This window comes from Manis pentadactyla, chromosome 5, assembly GCF_030020395.1.
Source record: "Manis pentadactyla isolate mManPen7 chromosome 5, mManPen7.hap1, whole genome shotgun sequence".
In the NCBI taxonomy this organism is placed as follows: Eukaryota; Metazoa; Chordata; class Mammalia; order Pholidota; family Manidae; genus Manis; species Manis pentadactyla.
Genome location: NC_080023.1, coordinates 79,117,904 through 79,138,422, shown reverse-complemented (window position 1 = coordinate 79,138,422; position 20,519 = coordinate 79,117,904). Strand labels below are relative to the sequence as shown.

At 37.0% G+C, this 20,519-nt stretch overlaps 1 protein-coding gene across 3 annotated transcripts in view; it reads right to left on the bottom strand.

The window, feature by feature from the left end:
• SMARCAD1 (SWI/SNF-related, matrix-associated actin-dependent regulator of chromatin, subfamily a, containing DEAD/H box 1) overlaps positions 1–20,519 on the bottom strand; it is an 88,355-nt gene that overhangs the window by 35,856 nt on the left and 31,980 nt on the right. For 2 of the 3 annotated variants that reach the window (XM_036914102.2, XM_036914101.2), the window contains exon 6: positions 8,155–8,258. In XM_036914102.2, the coding sequence (XP_036769997.1) occupies positions 8,155–8,258 (104 nt within the window). The remainder of the gene's footprint in view (positions 1–8,154; positions 8,259–20,519) is intronic. The other variant, XM_036914103.2, reaches the window with a different exon arrangement.

Genomic DNA, 20,519 nt, shown 5'->3' with positions numbered 1-20,519 from the left:
TGAACAACACAATAGAACAGATGGACCTAACACACATCTACAGAACTCTACACCCAAAAGCAACAGAATACACATTCTTCTCAAGTGCATATGGAACATTTTCAAGAATAGATCATACAGTAGGCCACAAAAAGAGCCTCAGTAAATTCAAAAATACTGAAATTGTACCAACCAGTTTCTCAGATCACAAAGCTATGAAACAAGAAATAAATTACGCAAACAAAATGAAAAATCCCACAAACACATGGAGGCTTCACAACATGCTCCTAAATAACCAATGGATCAATGACCAAATAAAAACAGAGATCAAGCAATATATGGAGACAAATGACAACAATAATTCAACACTGCAAAATATGTGGGATGCAGCCAATGCTGAGCTAAGAGGAAACTATACTGCAATAAAGGCTTACCTCAAGAAAGAAGAACCATCCCATATAAGCAGTCTAACTCACAATTAATGAAACTAGAAAAAGAAGAACAAATGAGGCCCCAAATCAGTAGAAGGTGGGACATAATAAAGATTAGAGCAGAAATAAACAAAATTGAGAAGAATAAAACAACAGAAACAATCAATGAAAGCAAGAGCTGGTTCTTCGAGAAAATAAACAAAATAGATAAACCCCTAGCCAGACTTAACAAGAAAAAGAGAGAGTCTACACACACATAAACAGAATTAGAAATGAGAAAGGAAAAATCACTACGGACACCACAGAAATACAAAGAATTATTAGAGAATACTATGAAAAATTATATGCTAACAGACTGGATAACCTAGAAGAAATAGACAACTTTCTAGAAAAATACAACCTTCCAAGGTTGACGAAGGAAGAAACAGAAAATCTGAACAGACCAATTACCAGCAATGAAATTGAACTGGTAATCAAAAACCTACCTAATAACAAAACTCCTGGACCAGATGGCTTCACCGCTGAATTTTATCAAACATTTAGTGAAGACCTAACACCCATTCTCCTTAAAGTTTTCGAAAAAATAGAAGAGGAGGAAATACTTCCAAACTCATTCTATGAGGCCAGCATCACTCTAATACCAAAACCAGGCAAAGACACCACAAAAAAAGAAAATTACAAACTAATATCCCTGATGAACACAGATGCAAAAATACTCAACAAAATATTAGCAAACCAAATTCAAAAATACATCAAGAGGATCATACAGCATGACTAAGTGGGATTCATTTCAGGGATGCAAGGATGGTACAACATTCGAAAATCCATCAACATCATCCACCACATCAACCAAAAGAAAGACAAAAACCACATGATCATCTCCATAGATGCTGAAAAAGCATTTGACAAAATTCAACATCCATTCATGATAAAAACTCTCAACAAAATGGATATAGAGGGCAAGTACCTCAACATAATAAAGGCCATATATGACAAACCCACAGTCAACATTATACTTAACAGCAAGAAGCTGAAAGCTTTTCCTTTAAGATTGGGAACAAGACAAGGATGCCCACTCTCCCCACTTCTATTCAACACAGTACTGGAGGTCCTAGCCACGGCAATCAGACAACAACACAAAGAAATAAAAGGCATCCAGATTGGCAAGGAGGAAGTTAAACTGACCCTGTTTGCAGATGACATATTGTACACAAAAAACCCTAAAGAATCCACTCCAAAACTACTAGATCTAATATCTGAATTCAGCAAAGTTGCAGAATACAAAATTAATACACAGAAATCTGTTGCATTCCTATAGACTTAACAATGAACTAGCAGAGAGAGAAATCAGGAAAGTAATTCCATTCACAATTGCATCAAAAAGAATAAAATAGCTAGGAATAAACCTAACCAAGGAAGTGAAAGACCTATACTCTGAAAACTACAAGACACTTATGAGAGAAATTAAAGAAGATACCAATAAATGGAAACACATCCCGTGCTCATGGATAGGAAGAATTAATATTGTCAAAATGGCCATCCTGCCTAAAGCAATCTATAGATTCAATGCAATTCCTATCAAAATACCAAAAGCATTTTTCAACGAACTGGAATAGTTCAAAAATTCATATGGAACCACAAAAGACCTCGAATAGCCAAAGCAATCCTGAGAAGGAAGAATAAAGCAGGGGGAAATACGCTCCCCAACTTCAAGCTCTACTGCAAAGCAACAGTAATCAAGACAACTTGGTATTGGTACAAGAACAGACCCATAGACCAATGGAACAGACTAGAGAGCCCTGATATAAACCCAACCATATATGGTCATTTAATATATGATAAAGGAGCCATGGACATACAATGGGGAAATGACAGCCACTTCAACAGCTGGTGTTGGCAAAACTAGACAGCTACATGCAAGAGAATGAAACTGGATTGTTTAATCCCATACACAAATGTAAACTCAAAATGGATTAAAAACTTGAACGTAAGTCATGAAACCATAAAACTCTTAGAAGACAACATAGGCAAACATCTCCTGAATATAAGCTTGAGCAACTTCTTCCTGAACCCATCTCCCTGAAAAAGGGAAACAAAAGCAGAAATGAACTCATGGGACTACATCAAACTAAAAAGTTTTTGTATGGCAAAAGACATCATCAAAAAAACAAAAAGGCATCCTACAGTATGGGAGAATATATTTGTAAATGACATATCCAACAAGGGGTTAACATCCAAAATATATGAAGAACTTACACACCTCAGCACCCAAAAAGCAAATAACCTGATTAACAAATGGGCAGAAGATATGAAGAGATGGTTCTCGAAAGAAGAAATTCAGATTGCCAACAGACACATGAAAAGATGCTCCAAATCAGTAATCGTCAGCGAAATGCAAATTAAAACCACAATGAGATATCACCTCACACCAGTAAGGATGGCCAGCATCAAAAAGACTAAAAACAACAAATGTTGGCGAGGATGCGGAGAAAGGGGAACCTCCTACACTGCTGGTGGGAATGTAAGCTAGTTCAACCATTGTGGAAAGCAATATGGAGGTTCCTCAAAAAACTAAAAATAGAAATACCATTTGACCCAGGAATCCCTCTCCTTGGAATTTACCCAAAGAATACAACTTCCCAGATTCAAAAGACATATGCACCCCTATGTTCATCGCAGCACTTTTTACAATAGCCAAGATATGGAAGCAACCTAATTGTCCATCTGTAGAAGAATGAATAAAGAAGATGTGGTACATATATACAATGGAATACTATTCACCCATAAGAAAGAAACAAATCCCACCATTTGCAACAACATGGATGGAGCTGGAGGACATTATGCTCAGTGAAATAAGCCAGGTGGAGAAAGACAAATGCCAAATGATTTCCCTCATTTGTGGAGTATAACAATGAGGAAAACTGAAGGAACAAAATGGCAGCAGAGTCAAAGACTCCAAGAATGAACTAGTGGTTACCAAAGGGGAGGGGTGTGGGAGGGCAGGTGGGGAGGGAGGGAGAAGGGGACTGAGGGGTATTATGTTTAGTACACATGGTGTGGGGGATCATGGAGAGAACACTGTATCACAGAGAAGGGACATAGTGGATCTCTGGTAACTTGCTACACTGATGGACAGTGACTGCATTGGGGTATGGGTGGGGACTTGATAATACAGGTAAATGTAGTAACGACATTGTTTTTTTGTGTGAAACCTTCGTAAGAGTGTATATCAATCATACCTTATTAAAAAATTTTTAAAAAAAAGACAACAAAGGCAAAAACTTCCTGAATATAAACATGAGCAACTTCTTCCTGAATGCATTTCCTTGAGCAAGGGAAACAAAAGCAAAAAGAAACACATGGGACTACTTCAAACTAAAAAGCTTCTATATGGCAAAGGACAGCATCAACAGAGCAAAAAGGCATCCTATAATATGGGAGAATATATTTGTAAATGACATATCCAACAAGGGGTTAACATCCAAAATATATAAAGAACTGACACTCCTCAACACCCAAGAAACAAATAACCCGATTGAAAAATGGGCAGAGGATATGAAGAGACAGTTCTCCAAAGAAGAAATTCAGATGGCCAACAGACACATGAAAAGATGCTCCGCATCACTAATCATCAGGGAAATGCAAATTAAAACCACAATGAAATAATACCTCACACCAGTTAGGATGGCCAGCATCAAAACGACTAAGAACAACAAATGCTGGCGAAGATGTGGAGAAAGGGGAACCTGTCTACATTGCTGGTGGGAATATAAGTTAGTTCAACCATTGTGGAAAGCAATATGGAGGTTTCTCAATAAACTAAAAACAGAATTAGCATTTGACCTGAGAATTCTACTCCTAGGAATTTACCCAAAGAATACAAGTTCTCAGATTCAAAAAGGTATATGCACCCCTATGTTTATTGCAGCACTATTTACAATAGCCAAGGTATGGAAGCAAACTAAGTGTCCATCAGTAGATGAATGGATAAAGAAGAGGTGGTACATATACACAGTGGAATACTATTCAGCCATAAGAAAGAAAAAAATCCTGCCATTTGCAACAACATGGATGGAGCTAGAGGGTATTAAGCTCAGTGAAATAAGCCAGGCAGACAAAGGTAAGTGACAAATGATTTCCTTCATATAGCAATGAAGCAAAACTGAAGGCACAAAACAGCAGCAGTCTCACAGACTCCAAGAAGGTACTAGTGGTTACCAAAGGGGAAGAGTGTCGGAGGGCAGGTGGGGAGGAAGGGAGAAGGGGATTGAGGGATATTATGTTTAGTACACATGATGTGGGGGTGTCATGGGGAAGACAGTGTAGCACAGAGAAGGCTCTGGCATCTTACTATACTGATGGACAGTGACTGCAATGGGGTATTGTTGGGGGGGACTCGATAATATGGGTGAATGTAGTAACCACATTGTTTTTTCTTGTGAAACGTTAATAAGAGTGTATATCAATCATACCTTAATTAAGAAGAAAACAAGTAGATGACATCAACTTCCAGAAAATTCTCTTTGCTATTTAGACTTACAAAAGGTTTCACATGCACTCTCTGTATTTGGATAGAGCAGGAAAACTGTATAAACATCGATGTGAAAAAGGTTGTTCCTGATTTTTTTGCTCTGGTCTTCAACTGAAATGTTCAACAATGTTTCCTTTTCTTCTACTTCTTTATACTGTTCTTATTGTCTTCGAAGCATTTCAAGATGGTACAACCAATAATTTCATTTCTGTAGTACTGTCTCTGATTGTCCACAATGTGGATCGATTGCTCAGGATATATCATGTTCTCCTGTCTTTCCAAACACCTGTTTCAAGCTTCTCCTTAACACTTAAAACTTTCTTTTAGTATGTGCTGGTTGGTATTTTTCACCCATAATGCTCAAATATGTTTGAGATATTCAGTAAGTGATATTTTTCAAATTGAAAAGTTCACAAACATGAAAGAATAGGAAAATACAACCTTGTGGGATAACAAACATGGTGAAATGAGGCAACCAGTGAAAGTCAAAGGCATACGCATTTTATGGATGCCTATGTGGCCAGCTCAGCTGAGTGCAGTACTGTGTTCAGGACAAATCTTCACACAGACAATATAAAACTCAGGTTATAAGCAAACTGTTCTCTAGCACACTTACTGCAGTAGAAAAAATCCACATATTTAAAACAGAATGTACTGATTCCTTTTTGTGAAACAATGTTGGCTTGATAGGGACTGCTGACAGGAGCAGAGTACTTGACCATGGACACCTAGGGGCCATGACACTTGAGCTGTTATGTGATCTGGGTCTGAACCACCAAACCTACGGCTGATCACCAATAGCAGATCTCATCAAGGGGAAGTGGTTTTATTGAGCCTGAACTTGAGCAGGTGCAAGAGATGCAAATAAATTGCATGAGCAGGTTTCTCATACTTCCATGCTACCTACTTCTGCTTTACTACCACCCATCCTTCAACCAATATCTACAGCACTTTGGGGATTTCTTTACATCAGATAGAGTGAGGGAAAAATCTTGAACTTGGTTTTCAAAACACTGGCATAATGTTAGAAGTCTAAAGTGAACAACATCGAAATCTAATTCTATTTAAAACAGCAGTCCTGTGCACAACTTTGGGCAGTACATCTTGTCCATTTTGTAAAGGAAGAGATGGGCAGAGGAACAGATCAGCGATACAGCAGAAGCTAAAGAGAAAAACAGTAGTGGAAGATCAGTAACCAGAAGTCGGGAAAGAGGTGCACTGTTGAACTTCTCAGAAGTTTTTCTGAGAACAGAATGCAAGGATAACAGAGTTCCATGTGAATGTTTAGCAGAAGGCATCTACTGCAGAACAAACAGGCTTTTAATAATCAGGTGGACGAGATAATTGATTCTACAAACACCAATAAGACGGTAGCTACTTGGATAGTTGCTTAATGGCTCTATTTACAAATGGCCACAGAAATAAGATTTGAGACTGTATATATACACATCAGGAAGATTAAGACTTACCACACCAAGATTTATCTGGCTATTGCTACTAGTAAGTACTTGACCCTCCAAGAGCAGAGGCCAAGAGTGAGTTCCCATGATGGCACCATTCCTTGGAAGATTCAGCCAATCGTCTGGTGGGAATTTGATTACACTGGAACACTTTCATCATGGAAGAGACAGTGATAGAAATCTGTTTTGAGAATGAATTTGCCTTCCCTATCCACCTGCTTCTGACAACACCAGTTAAGGGATGAATTGTGCCCCTCCTCAATTCCTATGCTGAGTAACACCCAGGCCCTCAGACTGTGACCTTATTTAGAGGCAGGGTCTTCACTGAAGTAATCAAGTTTAATATGGCCATTAGGGTGAATCATAATTTAATGACTGGTGTCCTTATAAAAAGAGGAAAGTTGGGAGGAAGACATGCACACAGGAAGCCACAATGTGAAAATGAAGGCAGAAATCTGCAAGCCAAGGAAAGCCAAAGTTGCCAGCAAGCCACCAGAAATTAAGAGTGACAGAACAGCCCTCAGAAATAACTAACCCTAAAGACACCTTGGTCTTGGACTTCTATTCTCCAGACGTGTGAGACAACATATTTCTGTTGTTTAAGCTACCCAGTTTGTGGTACTTAGACATAGCAGACCTAGGAAATGAGATATATCACACACAGATATACACAAAGCGTAAGTCACAGTCACGGTACACAGTGTTACAACAAAAGTAAGCTAATTTCATTGGAAGTGCATAAAATGATTCAAACCTAAGAAGTTCACTGATCTCACCATATGCCTTAACATCTAGAAGCAGCTGGCTTACAAAACAGTGTTATCATTTAGTGAAAATTCAGCATGTGAACTTGTAGCTAACATCCTACGAGATTGATGTGTTATTTCACAGGCTGTACGAGCTAAGTAAATGCAATGAGTCAGCAATCAATATGATGCTATTTCTCCCACAGCCATTATATATAAGTCTGTAAACTAAAACATGGGCCTAATTTCTCTTGTACTATAGCTATTACTCACACCTAAAAACCCACTCACAGAATTTTTACTTCCCATCAGAATAAGTTCCCAAGAGAAGAATGCTTCCATTTAAGGCCAAAACTGTCCCATTAAATTAGGGTAGAGATTGCCACCAGGCTCTTTTGTACTTCTGATACCATTAAATAACAGGCAAAGAAAGAGGTTACTGTGCTAGTTGGGGTGACTGGTTTTGATTATCAAGAAGAAATGGTGGTGTCTTGAATGCAGACAGGAAGTATTATAGCTGGTTTCACTGGGAGGCCTCTTGATAGTTTTACTCATAGAGTAAAAGTTAATGGAAAACTAGAGTAATCCAATAGAAGAAGAATAAACATTATTTTTAAATAAGTAGTTAAATATAAAAGGTGTCACCTAGAAGAGTTAAAAGTAACTGGCACTGGGGAGGAAGAAAGGGAGCTGGTAATGTAACAGCTGATTTCTTAAGAGTTGTACAACCACATGTATATATAACTTCTTTGAAATAAAATTTAAAAGTTACTTTACCATATCACAAGAATATTTTTAAAAGTTTTTATAACTCAGAGGTGAGCAATTAATACTGGATTAATTGAAAAGAAAGCAAAAAGTTACAAATAAATGCAAATTTAATTCTCTAACTTGGTTGTGAAAGAGAAGACTGATTCATTTAGGTAGATTTTCAGGTCTGATATTCATAGACAACATATTCTGTGCTTAACAGCTGATCGTGATACTGCAATTCAAATATGACTTACATGATCCAGTCTTTTCTTTTTTATAGATTGATCATCATTAAATTCATCGTCCTCATATGGCTCTGAAGAAGAAGACAGTTTTCTTTTTCTGGGTCCACCACCTTCTAAAACAGAGAAGGACTTTCAAAGTTTGTAGACATTATAAGACATCATTAATGCAAACAAAGGCATAAATATTATAATGAACACATTTATAGACAGTTCTCGACATCAGACTCAATGTTATTTCTTCTACACATCATGTATACTCCATGTCAATTGAGTTAAAGGAAAAGTGAACAGACTTTTTAGTCTTTCAAAAGTAGAGATCACTGTAATAATGTATTTGAAAACCATTACATTATTTAATGCTAAAATATACATTGCTAAATTGACGAGTAATTCTACAAAACAATACTTGGAGGAAGGGGTTTTCCCCAATGACTGAGTGATCAGCTGCTAAAAAAGAGATGAGCTCCATCATGTAACTTATGTGAAGAGCATTACTGATACCAGTCTACTATGTACCAGGCTTTGCAGAAAGCCTTTATAAACTGTTGTTTCATTTATTGCTCATAACAAATCTACTTGACTCTCCAAGAGCAGAGGCCAAGAGTGAGTTCCCATGATGGCACCATTCCTTGGAAGATTCAACCAATCGTCTGGTGGGAATTTGATTACACTGGAACCCTTTCATCATGGAAGAGACAGTGATAGAAATCTGTTTTGAGAATGAATTTGCCTTCCCTATCCACCTGCTTCTGACAACACCAGTTAAGGGATGAATTGTGCCCCTCCTCAATTCCTATGCTGAGTAACACCCAGGCCCTCAGACTGTGACCTTATTTAGAGGCAGGGTCTTCACTGAAGTAATCAAGTTTAATATGGCCATTAGGGTGAACCGTAATTTAATGACTGGTGTCCTTATAAAAAGAGGAAAGTTGGAAAAAGAGGAAAAATCTACAAAGCAGGCTAGTTTCCTTTAACAAATGAGAAACAGATCTAGTCAGCTCAAGCGATGAATGTTCTTAACCTAAAAACAAGAGAGTGTAACATAAGAGTATAACAACAGTAATGGAAAATTTGCGTATTGTCATGACTAGAAAATCAAAATCAATCTACATCTCTTAAGAAGCTATGCTACATATTTATACTTTGTATATACTTACCTATTTCTTAAAATACTTTTACCTTCAGAGAGAATATTCCTTAGACATATTGCTGTGATAATAGGAAAGCATCAGCTAAAGCTTACAAAAGTTTAAGATTTCAGTATTAATTACAACAGCACCTAACTAAGTAGTTAGAAATAAAACTTACTGAAATACAATCCTCAAACATGAAAGCTTTTAAGTTGTAAGCCTGAAAATTTCATAACATGGGTATAACAAAAACTGAATGCCATTAACATTGTATAGTAACTACATGTTAGTATAAATGGTTACATTTCTTTTCTTCCAATTTATTTCATAAAGTACATGTATATTCTGCATATGCCAACTAATTTCCAGAATCTACTTTAAAAAGGGATCATCATGGGAGGCGGAGCCAAGATGGCGGCGTGAGAAGAGCAGCGGAAATCTCCTCCCAAAACCACATATATTTTTGAAAATACAACAAAGACAACTCTTCCTAAAAGAGAGACCAGAAGACACAGGACAACATCCAGACAACATCCACACCTACGAGAACCCAGCGCCTCACGAAGGGGGTAAATACAAGCTCCAGCCCGGTGGGACCCGAGCACCCCAAACCCCAGCTCCGGGCGGGAGGAGTAGGAATGGGCAGGGAGAGGGAGCCCAGGACTGCTAAATAGCCAGCCCTAGCCATCCACACCAGAGTGCAGACAGTGCATGCATGCATGGGGTGCTGGACACTAGGGAAATGGGACAGTAAGACCTCTGAGTGGGTTCTTGCAGCTGCTGCCCCGGGGACAAAGAAAAGCGAGTGCTTTTTGGAAGTCTTAAAGGGACAGGGACCCCACTGCTGGACGGAAGCATCCTGGGACACTTAGTCCAGCAGCAGGGAACTCCGGGCACCCTAAACCCCTGGATAGCAGGGCAGCTCATAGACCCCCCATGGAGATAAACAGCCTACCGGACATTCCCCCTCCAACGCGGCTCCACCATATCGGAGCAGAGGCCTGAAGCAGGCCATGCCCACAGCAACAGCAGAGATAAACTCCATAGCTGCCGGGCAAGAATCAGAAGCCCTGTCTGCACGCAGCTGGCCAGCATAAGCCACTAGAGGTCGCTCTTCTTCCAGAAGAGGAAGACCACAAACCAAAAAGAAGGGAAGTTCTTCCAGCCGTCACTCATGCCAGCTCTGCAAACTATCTCTATTGCCATGAAAAGGCAAAATTTGAGGCAGACAAAGATCACAGAGACAACACCTGAGAAGGAGACAGACCTAACCAGTCTTCCTGAAAAAGAATTCAAAATAAAAATCATAAACATGCTGACGGAGATGCAGAGAAATATACAAGAGCTAAAGGATGAAGTCCGGAGAGAGATTACAGACATCCGGAAGGAGATTACAGAAGTGAAACAAACTCTGGAAGGATTTATAAGCAGAATGGATAAGATGCAAGAGGCCATTGATGGAATAGAAACCAGAGAAAAGGAACGCATAGAAGCTGACAGAGAGAGATAAAAGGATCTCCAGGAATGAAAGAATATTAAGAGAACTGTGTGACCAATTCAAAAAGAACAATATCTGTATTAAAGGGGTAACAGAAGAAGAGGAGAGAGAAAAAGGGATAGAAAGTGTCTTTGAAGAAATAATTGCTGAAAACTTCCCCAAACAGGGGGAGGATATAATCAAACAGACCATGGAAATACACAGAACCCCCAACAGAAAGGACCCAAAGAGGACAACATCAAGACACATAATAAATAAAATGGTAAAGATCAAGGACAAGGACAGAGTTTTAAAGGCAGTTAGAGAGAAAAAGGTCACATATAAAGGAAAACCCATAAGGCTATCATCAGATTTCTCAACAGAAACCTTACAGGCCAGAAGAGAATGACATGATATATTTAATGCAATGAAACAGAAGGGCCTAGAACGAAGGATACTGTATCCAGCACGGTTATCATTTAAATATGAAGAAGGGATTAAACAATTCCCAGATGAGCAAAAGTTGAGGGAATTTGCCTCCCACAAACCACCTCTACAGGGTATTCTAGAGGGACTATTCTGGACGGGATCACTCCTAAGACTAAACAGATGTCACCAGAGAAAATAAAATCACAGCAAACAAAGCAAACCAACCAAATACTAAGTAAAGGCAAAAAATAAAATCAACTACCCACTAAAAGCAGTTAAAGGAAACACAAAAGAGCAGAGAATAAAACAACCAACATATAAAGAATGGAGGACGAGGAATAAGAAGGGAGAGAACAAAAGAATCTCCAGTCAGTGTATATAACAGCTCAAGAAGTGAGCTAAGTTAGGCAGTAAGATACTAAAGAAGCTAAACTTGAACCTTTGGTAACCACGAATCTAAAGCCTGCAATGGCAATAAGTACATACTTATCGATAATCACCCTAAATGTAAATGGGCTGAATGCACCAATCAAAAGACACAGAGTAATGGAATGGAGAAAAAAAGCCAGACCCATCTATATGCTGCTTACAAGAAACTCACTTCAAACCCAAAGACATGCACAGAGTAAAAGTAAAGGGATGGGAAAACATATTTCAGGCAAACAACAGAGAGAAGAAAGCAGGGGTTGCAGTACTAGTATCAGACAAAATAGACTTCAAAACAAAGAAAGTAACAAAAGATAAAGAAGGACATTACATAATGATAAAGGGCTCAGTCCAACAAGAGGATATAACCATTCTAAATATATATGCAGCCAACACAGGAGCACCAGCATATGTGAAACAAATAAGGACATGGAGGCACTGAACAACACACTAGAACAGATGGACCTAACAGACATCTATAGAACTCTACATCCAAAAGCAACAGGATATACATTCTTCTCAAGTGCACAAGGAACATTCTCCAGAATAGACCACATACTAGGTCACAAAAAGAGCCTCAGTAAATTCCAAAAGATTGAAATTCTACCAACCAACTTCTCAGACCACAAAGGTATAAAACTAGAAATAAATTCTACAAAGAAAACAAAAAGGCGTACAAACACATAGAGGATTAACAACATGCTCCTAAATAATCAATGGATCAATGAACAAATTAAAATGGAGATCAAGGAATATATGGTAACAAATGACAACAACAACACAAAGCCCCAACTTCTGTAGGACGCAGCGAAAGCAGTCTTAAGAGGAAAGTATATAGCAATCCAGGCACACTTAAAGAAGGAAGAACAATCCCAAATGAATAGTCTAAAATCACAATTATCGAAACTGGAAAAAGAAGAACAAATGAGGCCTAAAGTCAGCAGAAGGAGGGACATAATAGAGATCAGAGAAGAAATAAACAAAATTAAGAATAAAACAATAGAAAAAATCAATGAAACCAAGAACTGGTTCTTTGAGAAAATAAACAAAATAGATAAGCCTCTAGCCAAACTTATTAAGTGAGAGAATCAACACACATCAACAGAATCAGAAACGAGAATGGAAAAATCACGACAGACTCCACAGAAATACAAAGAATTATTAAAGACTACTATGAAAACCTATATGCCAACAAGCTGGAAAACCTAGAAGAAATGGACAACTTCCTAGAAAAATACAACCTTCCAAGAATAACCAAGGAAGAAACACAAAAGTTAAACAAACCAATTACAAGCAAAGAAATTGAAACGGTAATCAAAAAACTACCCAAGAACAAAACCCCCAGGCCAGATGGATTTACTTCGGAATTTTATCAGACATACAGAGAGGACATAATACCAATTCTCCTTACAGTTTTCCAAAAAATAGAAGAGGAGGGAATACTCCCAAACTCACTCTATGAGGCCAACATCACCCTAATACCAAACCAGGCAAAGACCCCAACAAAAAAGAAAATTACAGACCAATATCCCTCATGAATGTAGATGCAAAAATACTCAATAAAATATTAGCAAACCAAATTCAAAAGTATATCAAAAGGATCATACACCATGACCAAGTGGGATTCATCCCAGGGATGCGAGGATGGTACAACATTAGAAAATCCATCAACAATATCCACCAGATCAACAAAATGAAGGACAAAAACCACATGATCATCTATATTGATACTGAAAAAGCATTTGACAAAATTCAACATCCATTCATGATAAAAACTCTCAGCAAAATGGGTATAGAGGGGAAGTACCTCAATATAATAAAGGCCATATATGATAAACCCACAGTCAACATCATACTGAACAGCGAGAAGCTGAAAGCTTTTCCTCTGAAATCGGGAACAAGACAGGGATGCCCCCTCTCCCCACTGTTATTTAACATAGTGCTGGAGGTCCTAGCCACAGCAATTAGACAAAACAAAGAAATACAAGGAATCGAGATTGGTAAAGAAGAAGTTAAACTGTCACTATTTGCAGATGACATGATATTGTACATAAAAAACCCTAAAGACTCCACTCCAAAACTACTAGAACTGATATCAGAATACAGCAAAGTTGCAGGATACAAAGTTAACACACAGAAATCTGAGGCTTTCCTATACACTAACAATGAACCAATAGAAAGAGAAATCAGGAAAACAACTCTATTCACAATTGGATCAAAAAGAACTAAATACCTAGGAATAAACCTAAGCAAAGAAGTGAAAGACCTATACCCTGAAAACTACAAGTCACTCTTAAGAGAAATTAAAGGGGACACTAACAACTGGAAACTCATCCCATGCTCTTGGCTAGGAAGAATTAATATCGTCAAAATGGCCATCCTGCCCAAAGCAATATATAGATTTGATGCAATCCCTATCAAATTACCAGCAACATTCTTCAATGAACTGGAACAAATAGTTCAAAAATTCATATGGAAACACCAAAGACCCCCAACAGCCAAAGCAATCCTGAGAAAGAAGAACAAAGTGGGGGGGATCTCACTCTCCAACTTCAAGCTCTACTACAAAGCCACAGTAATCAAGACAATTTGGTACTGGCACAAGAACAGAGCCACAGACCAGTGGAACAGATTAGAGACTCCAGACATTAACCCAAACATATATGGTCAATTAATACACGATAAAGGAGCCATGGACATACAATGGGGAAATGACAGTCTCTTCAACGGATGGTGCTGGCAAAACAGGACAGCTACATGTAAGAGAATGAAACTGGACCATTGTCTAACCCCATACACAAAAGTAAATTTGAAATGGATCAAAGACTTGAATGTAAGTCATGAAACCATAAAACTCTTAGAAAAAAACATAGGCAAAAATCTCTTAGACATAAACATGAGTGACCTCTTTGTGAACATATCTCCCGGGGCAAGGAAAACAAAAGCAAAAATGAACAAGTGGGACTACATTAAGCTGAAAAGCTTCTGTACAGCAAAAGACACCATCAATAGAACAAAAAGGTAGCCTACAGTATGGGAGAATATATTTGTAAATAACAGATCCGATAAAGGCTTGACATCCAAAATATATAAAGAGCTCACCCACCTCAACAAACAAAAAACAAATAATCCAATTAAAAACTGCGCAGAGGAACTGAACAGTTCTCCGAAAAAGAAATTCAGATGGCCAACAGACACATGAAAAGATGCTCCACGTCGCTTGTCATCAGAAATGCAAATTAAAACCACCATGAGATATCACCTCATACCAGTAAGGATGGCTACCATCCAAAAGACAACAACAAATATTGGCGAGGTTGTGGAGAAAATCCCTCCTACACTGCTGGTGGGAATGTAAATCAGTTCAACCATTGTGGAAAGCAGTATGGAGGTTCCTCAAAATGCTCAAAATAGACTTACCATTTGACCCAGGTATTCCACTCCTAGGAATTTACCCTAAGAATGTAGCACTCCAGTTTGAAAAAGACAGGTGCACCCCCATCTTTATCGCAGCACTATTTACCATAGCCAAGAATTGGAAGCAACCTAAGTGTCCATCAGTAGATGACTGGATAAAGAAGATGTGGTACATATACACAATGGAGTATTATTCAGCCATAAGAAAACAAATCCTACCATTTGCAACAACATGGATGGAGCTAGACGGTATTATGCTCAGTGAAATAAGCCATGCAGAGAAAGACAAATACCAAATGATTTCACTCATCTGTGGAGTATAAGAACAAAGGAAAAACTGAAGGAACAAAACAGCAGCAGAATCACAGAACCCACGAATGGACTAACAGTTACCAAAGGGAAAGAGACTGGGGAGGATGGGTGGGTAGGGAGGGATAAGGGGAGGGGGGAGAAGAAAGGGGGTATTATGACTAGCATGCATAATGTGGGGGGTGGGAGAAAGGGGAGGGCTGTGCAACACAGAGAAGACAAGTAGTGATTCTACAACAGTTTGCTATGCTGATGGACAGTGACTGTAATGGGGTTTGTGGGGGGAGAGCCTAGTAAGCATAATATTCTTCATGCAATTGTAGATTAATGATAACAAAAAAAAAAAAAAGAGAAAGAAAAAGGGGGATTACTCCGATAGGATAAAAGTAACTGCAAATCAATGGTTAATGCATGCTTTACATATCCTTAATTTTGATCTTTTGAAGGGTGTCGGATCATCAGCTATGGAAGTACATTTTTCTGATAATATTCCTTTCTCTTAAAAAAAAAAAAAAACAGCAGTTCCTGTGTGGTGATCTCCAATAGGTTCTTCACAATGGTATAAAAGTCATATCAAAGTGTGGGCAAAGGGTTTGTTTGTGTTTATACAGAGGATCAAAGCCTAATTTGGCTACCCAGATAACAAATTAAGATACGATATGAAGAACTTCCAACATCAACATCCTCTGGAAGAGTCACTCCAGAAGATGATCATCAAAAACTTCAACAAAGATCCTGGCACTGTTGCAGTTGTAGCTGCAACCATCCCACCGGTTCCTGGACTTGCCATTGGAATGAAGAAGGAGATATCTAAGCTGGCCTGTGCATACAGTAAAACAACCAAATTTGACTGGATCTATACTGTCGGAACTCAACCAAGAATTAGGAGAAGTGCAAGTTCCAGCGCTCCAAAATCGTGCGACTATAGACTATCTGCTGTTAAAAGAACATATGGGATGTGAACAGTTCCCAGGAATGTGTTGTTTTAATTTGTCTGATTTTTCTCAAACTATTCAAATTCAGTTAGACAATATCCATCATATCATTGATAAGTTTTCACAAATGCCTAGGGTACCTAACTGGTTTTCTTGGTTTCACTGGATATGGCTGGTAATTGTAGGTCTGCTTTTGTTATGTAGCTGTATTCCTATTCTGTTAATGTGTGTACGCAATTTAATTAGTAGTTTGTTAAAACCTATACATGCTTATGGTACTCTACAAGAAGATATGTCAAAGAAATAATCAATCTTCCCATGTTTTCTTCCATCTGCTACTTCTGTAGCTTTTCTTCTTCCTTCCTAATTACAACCCTTTAGTAGAATTCGTGCCTCATATCAAAAATTACCGAGTACCATAATTCTTCCAAGTGGTAAAGATACCTCAAGACAAATGCTGGGCATAGAAGCTACAGGGCATAAATCTGCAAAGAAGTAAAAAGCTAACCTTTTCAAACAATAAGGCTTCTCTCTCACTTACCAACTTTACATTCCCTGTATGGCCCCGGAAGATGACTGGTTAGCCAGAGACGGGTAAGATTCCTCAAGGGAGGAACAACCTAAGACAGGCACAGTCACAGGGGGGCCGTCAGGTGAGAAAGTGGGGATCAACAGAGGTGAGGCTTAGAACCTCACCCCCCGTTTTGAGAGAAATCTTCTGTATCCGTGGATGTTTTGTTGCCCTTGTCTAGCTTGGATTAATACTTAGTCTATAGGCACAGACCTGATCATCTACATTTGCCCTCTTACAGCACTAAATTATGTTTTCTAACTTCATCCTGCATCTATGTACCACTTCTGCATTTTATTAAAAAATAAGAATAATAAGGGAGAAATGTGGGATTCACATATAAATCAAGTATAAAAATCAAACGAATAATAATATCTGACTTGATTGTTTATAGTCCATGATGCGTGATCAAAACGGAAAGTTTCTGTGATATGACTGCCCTTGCACTGTTCCCCACGTAAAAACTTATTCACTATGTAAGAACTTGTTCGTTATGCTTCAGGAGATTGGAGACTGTTGAGAATTAGGCTTGGGTTTGATTAATGATTGTGCATTGAGTCCCCTATACAGAATTTTATTGTTGTTAACAACCATTTGATCAACAAATATGAGAGATGCCCTCTCAAAAAAAAAAAAGGGGGGGGGAGATCATCACCCCCAAGTACTTTTAGAGGTTAAATGAGCACTGTTACTGATATTCTATGTTTGAAAAAACCTTCAAAATCGATTATTTATGCCATTTTGCCTAGATATGTTTCTTTCCTAAAATAATAAGAGCTTTGTTTTGTCAATAAATAATTCTTCAACTTTAAATACCGGTTTATTATTTTTTTAATATGGCAACAAATATTTACAATGTACCTAAAATTGGCCACAGGTAAAAATTGCAAATGGGGGAGAAAATGCAAAGCTAAAATTTTAGTACAAAAGTTACATAATAGCACGCAATATTTAGTCATCTCTATCTAAGTCTATTCTATTTGTAATTACTAATTAAAAATTTTTGCATACATCTAGAGGAAATAACTTAACATTCCACTTCCAAACTACATGTTCCATAAATTCTCATCTTTTATTGGAAGCACCTATCATCAACTTCTGAAAAAAAAGACAAAATAATTTCATCTAAATTCATTATTTAAAAATAAAAAATAAAACATGAAACTATAAAAAGAAAATATGGTTAAAGGACACAAACAGTTCAACAGAAATAATGAAAAGATGCTCACCTTTATTAATAATTAAAGACAGTTAAAATAAAGTAACAATAAAATACCTATTTTCCCCAAGATTAGAAAGAGTAGTAAATGGACAATTCTAACAAACCATAGGCAAATAGGCACTTTCAAGTATTATGAATTGTTGTAACTTTTTTCTGAAAGGCAATCTAAATAATACATCTTAGAATTTTAGATGTGCCTATGTTTTAGTCCAATAATTCCTTCTTTAGGAATTTATTCCACAGAACTGTTGGGAAATATTTGCTTAAGCATACACACAAAAACTTTCCAACATCTAAGTGCCCAAGATATTAGGCAAATTAGAATACACACAAAAATGCCTGTTTAAATTACGTACACTTTGAAAAATAAAAAATACATAGGTTACAAGAAAGCAGATATAATAGGATCATACATAATAATGTTTTGCTTATTCTTATACATACATAGTAGTAGAAAAACTCCTTGACAACATCAATAAATTCTTATTTTTACTCTTTGAAGTACAGTAAAAACTGTGCAAAACTGTTTTATATAATTCAGTATTTATAAATGAAGACTTTCAGAAGGTAAGGCATAAAAAATACATTTACTGTTTAATATGCAAGATATTGTCTATAAAAGATTATACATCATGGTAAAACCAATGTCCAACATCATAGTCTGGAAATGCCCAAGATCTCTTACAGGTATTTAGAAAGGTGTTACGTCCTGATGTATCCAAAATAATCCTGACATAAATTGTCCTGATATATCTAAAAATAGTTTTCTGACTTAATGATAACATACATTGAAGGTTACCTTACCTTCGGTAAGATAAACTGTCATTCTATACATTACATACAAAGTTTATTGTACTAAAGGTGAAGATGACTGATAAAACTGTCTAGCCCATTCCAAAACGAAGCATAGAAGTTTACTTAAAAAAACAAGAAAACCCTAAAAGCTTCTTTCCTTGTAACTTGCCACTGGAGTTTTTTTTTTTAAAGAAATAATAAAAAAGTATAGTGCAAGAATGAGAAGAGGAAAACTCAGTGTTAAGTCCAAATTTAACGTGGACTGTAAACTCTGAGGAGTGATGTTTTATCCATTTTGTTTCCTTTCATATCCCTAGCACCTAAAATAGCACCTGGTGTCTAGTAGTAGGTACACAAAAAATATTTTGTTAAATTAATACGTTAAATGACATAAATTGCTCAAGAGAAAAAAGATTAGTCACTACTGTGGAACAGAGTTATTCTACAGATTTTTCAATTTAAAGATTATGGAATACTGAGGTATTATGAGAACAAGAAAGAATATGAAAACTTTTCCAAAACATTTTGCAACTCAACTAATGTTAAATGAGCCTGCCATTTTCCAAAACTTTTACAGTAAGTTCTAGGGACATGGTAATGAGGAAAACACAGTCAACCTTTTCCTATACCACTTTCTATCATCAGAGAGCCCTTAAGAATAAATGATTGCTAACATTTACTATGTACTTACTATGTGCCACACTCTAGTAAGAAATTTACATGAGCTTTATTACTTCTTTGCAACAACCTATGAACTTGATACTATTATTATGCCATTTTCCTGCTAAGAAAACAAAGACACAGAAGAGTTAGGCAACACTGCCCAAGGTCACAGAACTAGTAAGTGGAAGAAAGGGAAGAATCTTAACATTCTGTGTAGGTAGCACCTGCACAACACAATACTGTTCCCTTGTTCAAATTGGAGAAAATGAAATACTTAAAATATTTTATATGGACAAAACAGTATCATCTTTGGAATCTACTCTAATACAATCTATTTAGTGGGTATAAAAATGAAGTAGACACACTGATGGACAGTGACTGCAATGGGGTATGGACTTGATAATATGGGTGAATGTAGCAACCAAATTGTTTTTCTTGTGAAACCTTCATAGGAATGTACATCAATGATACCTTAATAAAAAATATACAGCAATTATGACAATAAAAAGAAAAAATGAAGCAGATAATTGTCAAAGAGGGATGACTGGTCCATGGGAACACATTATACTATTTTCTGTATTTATATAAAATTTTAAGTTTCAAAAAAACTTAAAAAGCTGAAAAACCTTTTATGGAAATCAGCACTTATTGACACTGTTGATTAAAGAATTGGCATAACCTTGAAAAAATTAATTGGAAGTACATACTAAAATTTTAAATGTGCGTACCTTTGATTCTGCATCCTAGTTTGAAATTCAGCCTTCAGAAATAATATCATAAAAATTTACTTATTAGGTATTTACTTTATCACTATAAAAAGAAAATACTGGAAACATAAATGCTAACTAATAAGAGAAATAGTTAATAAACTAATCCTATGAACAGACACATAAAAATATTATGGAGCCATTTTTCAAAAGCTAGATAGATCTGATTGTACTGATAAGTTATCCACAATAAATCACCAACTCATTTTTTTTAAACACAAACCTATTATTAC